The 9985-nt window shown below is 37.6% G+C and overlaps 1 protein-coding gene across 2 annotated transcripts; it reads left to right on the top strand.

Moving 5' to 3' along the window:
* Nucleotides 1-405: 405 nt before the first annotated feature.
* hrh1 (histamine receptor H1) lies at nucleotides 406-5180 on the top strand. Of its 2 annotated transcripts, none has more exons than XM_075462198.1 (2): nucleotides 406-637; nucleotides 2542-5180. In XM_075462198.1, the coding sequence occupies exon 2, from the start codon at nucleotides 2775-2777 to the stop codon at nucleotides 4419-4421; it is 1647 nt and encodes a 548-aa protein (XP_075318313.1). In that variant the 5' UTR covers nucleotides 406-637; nucleotides 2542-2774; the 3' UTR covers nucleotides 4422-5180. The 2 variants fall into 2 exon arrangements, with proteins under 2 accessions (XP_075318313.1, XP_075318314.1); XM_075462199.1 differs by lacking the exon at nucleotides 406-637 and adding an exon at nucleotides 1055-1119.
* The last annotated feature ends 4805 nt before the right edge of the window (nucleotides 5181-9985 follow it).

Here is a 9985-nt window from a genome sequence, read left to right as displayed (position 1 = left end):
GCCTATAGTGTCCCAGGATCTAAATATATCCCTTTTACGCCTAATTCCCATAATGTGGCTTAATAGCCTAAATTTATATCAACAGTTGATATAGATAGTTCAATGATTTGGGACCCATTTGACCTTAATGTCTTTAAGCCATTACTACAAGACAACACTTTCTCGTTATTTCTTTCCCTAATCTTGTGTGCACAATTAGCCAAATAACTTACGCAGTCTTGGAGACGTGTGGCCAGTTATGTTGTGCGCATGAGGTAAATGCTTTGGTTATGATTTGCCAAACTATAACTGTTTCTTTAGCCTTTTACAGTAGTCCAGACTACATGACACGCAGGAAGTTGCTCATAGTTTGCCAGTAAGTAGTGAATCATCCCCTGAAATCATGGAAATCATGGCACTACAAACCACAATTCGCCACAAGCCAGGTGCTCGTTTTATGGCAGCAGCAGTCCATCAGTTTATCGTGTTAACTCCAAAGTTCAGTCCACAGAGCAAGAACGAAACCGGGAATGATGTGAGGGAGGGATGAAGGCTATTTATTTGCTACTCCAACCTCTATGCCTCACTCATTTTCTGATTTTCTCCCGGAATACAATCTGGAGCGAAGCGCACTTCTCCGCAGATCCAGTCATCAGCGGTGAGTCTGAAACAGTTTTTTTTTTTTTTTTTTCCCACCGGTACTCGCGAGCAACAGAACCTCAAGAAGTGATTTTAGACCTTTCCACTTTTCTTAAAAGGTGCCAAAGCCATGTCACCGTCCAACTATTGTTTAAAAAAATGCATCATTATGTGCCTGAATCTAAAAGTTTTTGTGGTTCTTCCGCAGCTCAGCAGATGGTTCTCTGCGCTCAGACTTGTAATATTTCGCCTGATTGCAACCTAATTTTGTTAGAAGCGCTCCATTTTGTCGCAACAAGACAAAAGATAACATGATTATCTTGTGTTGCCTCTATTTTGTAATGGCATCACTCAGGCTGTGGTCATTACAGATAGCCTAATTCTATATTTGCAGTTACAGTGTTTGATAAGTGCCTTGTCCTCTTGTGCAGTAATAGCCTCCGTTCAGTGCACAACAGGTTGTGCTATCCACCCCCCTTACTCTGTTACGCCTGTGATATGGTGAGTAATATGGATCCATAATATTCGTGTTGCGGAGGCAAAAATTATTTTTTTGTTTTGTTTTAAAGCTTTTAATTGTTAGCTCAAAACATGAGGGAAAGTGTGATGTGTTCTTTTTTTCTCGCGTTTCTTTCTGTTGACTGTTAAAACATCGTTTTGTTTTAAAATGTGCCTATATATATATACATACATTTCATGAAGCTGCTGGAATCTTTCCCAACCTTAGTTTCCACTTGAAAAAAAGCTACTTGAATCCTGAGGCTGGTGGCGCTTTTCATAAAACACCTCTGTGGACTGTCCACCATACAGCATCCATTCATAATTGCACCACACCCTTGGTCTCTCTGTTGAATTCTACATGTTAACATGGTGGAGGTGGTGTCTGGATGGGGGTGGGAGTTTTAAAAGTGCTCTATTTCCTCAAGCTTACTCAATTTGATCTGAAACCTAGATGGAATGAGTCACTTTCTGAGGATGCACCACTAAAACCTCTCATCCTCCACCAATGATGGTCTTTTTTTTTTCTGTCCTCCTCCTGAAAAGAGACAAACAGATAGATAGATAGATAGATAGATAGATAGATAGATAGATAGATAGATAGATAGATAGATAGAATTATGATGTTAGAGAGCTTTTTTAAACTTCAATGGTAAGATCCTTGTTTATCTAAATTTGCATAATTGATTCCTGCACTGTAAATTCTAGTACTTACTAATGTTTTTTTGTGTGTTTTATATTATTTCATTTCTGTGGGATTATTATGTTCCACTTGAAAAAAAACTACATTATGACCCTACAATAGTTCAAATGACAGTTAAATTCAAGTGTCAATACAGAAATACAAGCTATGTACAAAAAAACATCACCTGTCACAAAAGAATCAATCATTTTCTAACAGTATAGTGATATATCTTAATATCAGAAGTCTTGTGGTGCTTTTCGTATTCAAACATGGTGTTGTGTAGACTTTTATAAATCCTGGAACAGGATTGCCATCATACTGCCCTGGTCACATGTTAGTGACTCCTTTTCGCCAATGACACAGATTGACTACTACTGTGTTGTTGATGGGATTTGCTGCCCTCCCCCTGTTTAGGTGCTAGAGAAAGCCAGCTGGACAGTGAAATAGAGGGAAGAATAAAAAATTGTAGGTTATTTGGACTTTTAGAGAGTCAAGAAAATGCTGACCTGTATGTTGACTTGCATTTTAGGCTTATTCTCTTAATAGTGGCACTTGTGGTCTGATTGCATCCGTTCTTTTTTTTGTTTTATCTCTCTGCAGTTTAGTTTATTCATGTTTAGTGATTTTATTTTAGTATTTGAAGACCAATTTCGAACTTTGATGGAAAGTGTTGCAAGAAAAAAAATCAAAAAACGAATGCTTTTGTAAAATACTCATTTGTCACATTTTGTGTTTTCCAGATGTGTGAATTTCAACTAAATGGACTACAGACCAAGAAAACAAAGATTGATGCTAAGGAAGGAGTACTTTATTTCTACATAATGGTCCATTCATCATCATGCTCCAATCATCATACTCAAACTGAGTAACCACCTTGAGAAACAAGTTTATTGAAACCTACCGATCCATAGACACACCAGCCAACAGCTGCCCAATGTGACTGGATTTAAAGGTTTCCATAAAACCTAAAATTATGGAAGCTGGTCTGTTATCTCCCACAGACCCCCTACACCTCAACACCAACAGCATTATCAACTACCGTAATAAGAGCTGGAGTGGCGTCCCTGATGGTGACACTCTGAGGCACAATAACACCCTGACTCTCCATAATCACTTCCATAACGCCCTTCTGGGAGTTTTTCTGGGACTTCTATCTCTCCTCACCATCATAATGAACCTGCTTGTGCTCTATGCTGTGAAGAAAGAGAAGAGCCTCCACACTGTTGGGAACCTCTACATTGTTAGTCTGTCTGTGGCAGATCTGATTGTAGGGACCACAGTCATGCCTCTGAACCTGGTGTATCTGTTGGAGGACGAGTGGAAACTGGGACGGGCTGTGTGCCAGTTTTGGCTGATTATGGACTATGTGGCCAGCACAGCCTCAATTTTCAGCTTGTTTATCCTGTGTTTGGATCGGTACCGCTCAGTAAGACAGCCGCTTAGATACCTGAAATATCGAACACGGGGAAAAGCCAGCGTAATGATCTCCGGAGCCTGGCTACTGTCGATGATGTGGATTATCCCTATTCTCGGGTGGAGATCTTTCACACATGTAGACCTTAAACCTGAGGAGGAGAACCAGTGTGACACAGACTTCCGTTTTGTCACATGGTTTAAGGTCATCACTGCAGTTTTCAACTTCTACGTACCCTCGATTTTGATGTTGTGGTTTTACACACATATCTACTTGGCAGTAAGGCAGCATCTAAGAGACAGAGAGAGAATCATTCACCCAACAGATTCTTTTGGGGAAAATGAGAATGGAGGACATACTCCAAGTCGTGAGGGAAATTACTCCAAATCACCCAAAAAAGAATGTGAGGTTTCAGTGAAACAATCAAAAAAAGAACGACTTCTGGACCAGAACACCCTTGACCAGGCATACTTTCTTGAAGATTCTGATAAAACCAAAGATGCTCCATTTAGAACTCACAGAAAAATCAGTGTAAAATGCAGAAGGACATCACTCCTTGCAGTGACAACAAAACACATCAGAATGGCACCTAAGGCTAAAACGGGTTCTTTGAGTCCTGAAGAGAGGCAGCCAGGCACTGAGATTCCCCTAAGCCAACCGTCAGTGCTTAGGGATGGGACTTGCTCCGGTGGAAACAATGAGAGCAAACTTCAAGCCTCTCTAAATGAATGTCACGTCACAGTGCCAAACTCAGTGAGCGGAGTGTGTGATATCAGTCAGGTGTCGGATGTGCAGAGATATACATCAGTGCTCTACAACAGCTATGATCCCAGTCAAGCTCTACCCTGGCCTGAGGAGGGATCTGAAGATGCCAAAATAGACCCAGATAACACAGTGACTCTAAGGCAGGCATGGCACCGGTTTATTGACCAATCACGACACCGTATCCAAAGTTTGAGGATCCATAAGGAGCACAAGGCAGCCAAGCAGTTGGGTTTTATAATTGCTGTTTTCTTACTGTGCTGGATACCATACTTTATAGCTTTCATGGTCATGGCATTTTGCAAAGAGTGTGTGTATCATGATCTTCACATGTTCACCATATGGCTAGGTTACATCAACTCCACTTTAAACCCTTTTATATACCCACTCTGCAATGGAAACTTCAAACGGGTGTTCAAAAATATTATTAAGATTAATCTTTGACTGATAGGAAAGGCAGAGCAAAGAATTAGTTCTGAGGTGTCTATATGTTGCCAGTACTCACAGAGAAGAGGAGGGCAACAGTAAAAGGTCATGCACAAGTTTCAAAGACTATATCAAACCAAATACATATTTTGAATGTCAATAATTTCTCGTAACACACGTTCCACATTTTATTGTGTAAGTTGAGGATAGAGTCTAAATCTAATGTTATTTCTTTTGTCTGTCATGCTAATAACTTAACGTTGTGTCTTGAGCCAGAGGCATTTAAAGTATAAAAGACTTTGATAACTCGATGTTGTGTTCTTGTTGCGTTTGTAAAGTAAAACATTTCATAGAGAAAAAGGTGAAAAATTCCCGAATCTGCTGCCCCTTAAGCTTAGGGTCTGTGATCAAGAGCTGAAAAAAATGACTGCCCAGCTCACTGTGCACACAGAGTTGGTTGGCACCAACATAAAGGACTCCTTGGTTTATAAAGGATTTCTATTTTTCGTAATCAGTGTGGCTCGGATTCTTTTTCACTGGCAACCAACATTAAATACTCCATATTGACAGTTAGCTTGATATTCATCTCTCTTTTATAACTGCAATGACAAAAATGTGTTTTAGAAAAAAAGTGTGTTGTTATTTGTTGAACTTTAAATGTAAGATTTGAGCATGAAACAACATGAAACTGGAAAACAAAATACAAGGACTGGTAGATGTTGTTGAGCGATTGTTATTTGTCACATGTTTTTTAAAATGATTAAAACAGGAAATGGGACATGTCCTTTTTTAATGTGTCTTTGGGCAACATAAAAACTGCAATTTGCCTGATGAACTCCCAGGTGCATTATCTGGATTTAGTTGGACGAATACAAATGTTTCACAGGTGTGTGCATGCGCTAAGATATGAAGAAAAACAACCAGTAACAAATAAGTACAAGGACATATTGTACACATTCACGAGTCCTGCTCGCGTCGGAAACACATTTTTCACCCTCTCATCAAAAACAGTGTCTGCAGAAAAATGCACAAACTGAAAAGGGGTTTGTTTTGTCTCTCTTCGTGGGAAAGGTGTTTTACACTTAAGTGATTTTATGTAGCACTTGTTTACATTATCTTTTGCCAAAGAGTAATATGTATTATTCCAAAATGCTGTGGGAAAACAGTTAAAAATATTAAGTATTTTGTAACAAACTACAGCTGCATCAATCTTGTTTAAAGACAAGGTATCACACCACAGACTAATGTTAACAAACATAGTGAAATGATATAATGAGACAACATTCTACAATTTGTAAGCATTAATAAAAAAAAAGTTCTTTCTCATGCTCGAGGCCCATTGCTTTAGTTCAGTTTTCATATGTGACGATACAGTGTCTGAAATAGAAAAGTTAAAAGCTAAACTGTGATGATGCCAACAAGATCTAAATCAATCAATACACTCAAAATATTTCCTGTGACTGCGTAAACTGTGAGTCACTACTTGGCAGAATCCAACCAGCCAGAGGGGGCTGAAACTGAGCTGGAAGTGGTGATGACACACAGTCACACGTTTTATGGAAAAAAAAAACAATGCTGCTTTTAAGGTTCTGTGACTGTTTGAAAAGAAAGTTCAGCAGTAAAAAAAAATGCTTCACGCCTTTTACTGAAAGTCTCTTTATTGGGTATAATGTCCACTGAACGTTTTCTTTTTAATATGTTTTTTAATCATTATTATCTCCTTTGGAACCATTCACAATAAAGTCTGACGGCTGTCTCGTTGGTTTCATTACCACAGGGCAATATTATCAAATATATGTCTCCAAAACTTAATGAACAGCTTTTTGATAGTGTTCCTTATCATGGACGAATGTTTGGCCAGTCGGCCTCTTGGCTCAGACTTATAAAAAGCTTGTCACATCCTACTAAGCAACACACTAAGACAGAAAGAAACACAGAGCAACTACAAATTATTTGGCTTTGTTGTTCTTCAGTCATTTAAAATGATTTTTTTTCAACTATTTGTGTTAATATCTATCCTTTTCAACTGTTTAATGTATGGCCCTGTTCAGTAATCTTTTCATGTTCCTCATTATGACTACCAGAGCATACGTTATGATTTCTTATCTGAGGAACACAGCAGGCATATGGCGTGTATTTGATTATATTTTATTACATACCACTTTATGCGATACACACACCCATAGCTGAAACTGCAGCTTTCTAACACAAAAGTTTGCAATTGAAAAAAGCTCTTTTGATGAAGTTTGAAATATTTGGCTAATTTTCAAATATTATTCTAAAATTAAAGGTGGATTCGTTCTAGCCAACGGTGACACGATATACACAAACTGCATCCTACATACATAACTGGATTAATCTCTGTGGAGTCTTTATTTTAGACAAGTTTTCACCAAATACAGCATCACAGGCAGCCCCATCATCTTTAGCTCAGGCATCAGAAACATGCTCCTAACTACTTGGTTTTAGGGTTAATTTACACCAATTGCAGTAGTTTTTGTTACAGTTAATGCACATGATTAATTTAATTCTAGCACAATATAAATAAATTACATGTCATAAATTAGACTTGGGCCTTATTGTCAAACAGATAAGTATGATTGTTGTAGTACTCGTGATTATTGTTGTTTAGGGACTAAAATTCTCAACCAAAACTAAGCATAATCAAATGATGAATTCATTCATTCATTAATGGCATGTATCTAGAGTTCCTGGGGGTGCGGTGCCTCGGGTAGTTTCCCCATAGTGCCTGATAATCCAAGTTTATCTGCATTTACCCTTATGTTTGTTAATCTATGTTGACAGACTCCTTTAATACAGAGCTAATTATAAACTCTAATTATTATTTTTTAACCTTTGTTTTTGGTCTGCAGAGTTTATCCTCACAAACCATTTGATTGTAATACCATGAAAAGGAATAATTCTGAGATTTCATTATAGCTCAGAAAACACCATCAAAAGGAAAAAAGCCTCGTGCTGCTTGTTACCTTGGTAACAGTAAAAGTATCTCCAGCCTACTAACGGTTTACGTCTCTTTCCTGGAATTGATTCAATCTAACCCATACAAAATAATCCCTTGTAATCATAATGACATATTTGGGGTTTTCATTCCTCAGGAGAATAGTCCATTTCATTACTAATGATGGAAATGATAATGTTACACTTTTACCCCTTTTACTGCAGCAGTGCAGTCACAGTCATAGGTGGAAAACAATCAGATGAAACAGGTCAAAGAGCAGCAAAAGACAATGGTAGAGTCTTACTCTGAGCTGAGTTAAATTAATGTGCACTTATAACGAACCTTCAACATTAATTAGTCAATACACAATAAAGTGCTGCTACATGCCATTATTGGCATTGACAGGGCTTTTTCCAACTGTACAAAAACATGTATGTTAGGTTAACGTGTTATTCTAAATTGACCATCAGGGTGAGTGTGAGTGGTTGTTTGTCTCTGTGCGGCGCTGTGAGGGACTGTCACCCTGTCCAGGCTGTACCTCACCTCTTGCCCACTGGCAGCTGCGATAGGTTCCCTCAACTCTGAATTAGATTAAGTGGGAATAGAAAATGGATGGATAAATGCTATAATTAAATAAACCTTGCATACAGCTGCCAGATGTGAAAAGTTAGCCATGCTCCCACTAAGTGACAGACTTGGTTTATTTCTAATTTATTTCTCAAAAATCCCAACTGATTTATATAGCATGATTTTTTACCAGAAAAGCTTTCATCATAACCACAGCTTTATTCATTTCTGAAAAACACTCTTTCTTGAAAATCGTTGCTGATACCCAGTCACATTATTTATCTGCTGCTAAGCCATTCATTTATTAGCCATGAAATTTGCCTCAATTTATTTATCCATTTTTCTCAGATTATTTTAAATTGGGGTTATAGCTTCAATATTCAAGAAATACATAATTATTTGCTATTAGTGGGTAGCTTTACCTGATGAGAATGAGGGCTGCAAATTTATAAGCATTCTGCTTCTTCTCGAGTCTGCTCAGTCATGACAAATGTTTTAAATTTGTCTACACTGTAAAACCATTTTTATGTAATGTACTATGATGATGAAATAAAGTAACTGTTCATAGATGTTTTATTGTTGTTTTTTCACCATCTGTCAGAGTCACTGTTTTAACTCCTGTTTCTTTGAGGCTGCTGGTCTGCTTTGTGGGTGAAAAAGACAACAACAGCATGACAGCGAAATGCAAATTGTATTTGGGTGATGGTGTCTGCCTGTCAGCTTATGAGAGACCTGATAGATTTAAAGACACATCTGCCTGCTTTACATACACGGCTCCACAAAACTGGAGGTTGTGCCCGGTACAAAGGACAGTAATGCTAGTGGCACAGGTCCTAGATTTTTAGTTCAGCAACATTGGAAATTAAAGAGTTTGTTCTTGAAGATGTTCAATTTAAAGTCGGTTAACAGTTTTTGTAAAGGTGAACTGTAGGCTTTATGTTGTACAAAAATGATAGCATGCATTAGGGAATGGGAAAACAGCAGACAGAGCTGTAATACAGCAAGGTTCTTTTCTAGAAGTCACTTTTAAAAGTAACTAGTGTATGAGACAATCCACAATCAATTCTATGAGTAAAAAATAATATATGTCTAACCACATGTTCTGACATAAAGGTAAATAGTTCCTGAACACGGAGCCAGCTTGCTGCTATTGCAGTAGTTTGTGTTGCTGCAGGTTACTCTGAGTAAACGTCACTGAAAATATGTTTCCGATTGATTTTGACTCTTAAGAGTGCAGAAGCAACGCAGATGGACAACAGTGTTCATCCTGTAGCTGACTTTGAGTCATCTGACTGTAAACAGTGTATCAGGTCATTTCTGGATCAAGATTTTCTGTGACAGAAAACAACCATCTCTGGCATTGACTTAGGGCTTTGTAGACTTTTTACTGGTCATTACAGCTAGGATTGGAACTATGGCAAAGTTATTAACCTGATTACTTATCATATAAACAATCAAAATTAAATATAAAATATAGTTTTAGATTAGTGGTATTAATGCCTTCAACAGTCATCTTTTTGCTGCAATTTTCTTTAAAAAGCAAAGTTTCTAGGCTCTTTTTAAAAAAAAATCTTTCTGTTTTATTTCTTTTTTTCTTTTAAAACAAAAGGTTTCCAAAGTGATATTGTGGAGCTTGGCTTTGCAACTAAATGAACATTTTTCAACAGATGCCCACTAAAGTATATCCTATCAAACATTAGAGGTTTGGTGCTATTAAGGAAACAGAAGAAAATGGGTGCAGATAGTGGAAAATTAAACGGAAATAAAAACCCTAATTTTATCCAGCACAAGGTTACATTTTTAAAGACTATTCAAAATGACCATGGTCAGTTCAAACATGTGTTATTATGTAAAGTAATAGTTTTGTGTTATGAGACACAGCAGTGTAAGAGCTACTATTGAGCTCTATCCATGTATGTCATTAGTGTTTCTCCTTTAGAAACTGAGGTTTCAATCAACCTCGAGGGAAAATTCAGGGTAAAAGAAAAAAATCACATTGATATTTAATGGTTTCACATTGAATAAATAGGAGTCAACAGTTCTCCACTAGAATTGA

The sequence above is a fragment of the Odontesthes bonariensis genome, chromosome 3 (genome assembly GCF_027942865.1).
Source record: "Odontesthes bonariensis isolate fOdoBon6 chromosome 3, fOdoBon6.hap1, whole genome shotgun sequence".
NCBI classification, from domain to species: domain Eukaryota; kingdom Metazoa; phylum Chordata; class Actinopteri; order Atheriniformes; family Atherinopsidae; genus Odontesthes; species Odontesthes bonariensis.
The sequence above is the reverse complement of the archived record's forward strand: the minus strand, read 5'-3'. Positions and strand labels throughout refer to the sequence as shown.

Coding starts and splice junctions, on each gene's coding strand:
- hrh1 (XM_075462198.1), top strand. CDS start 2,775: ATGGAAGCTGGTCTGTTATCTCCCACAGACCCCCTACACCTCAACACC.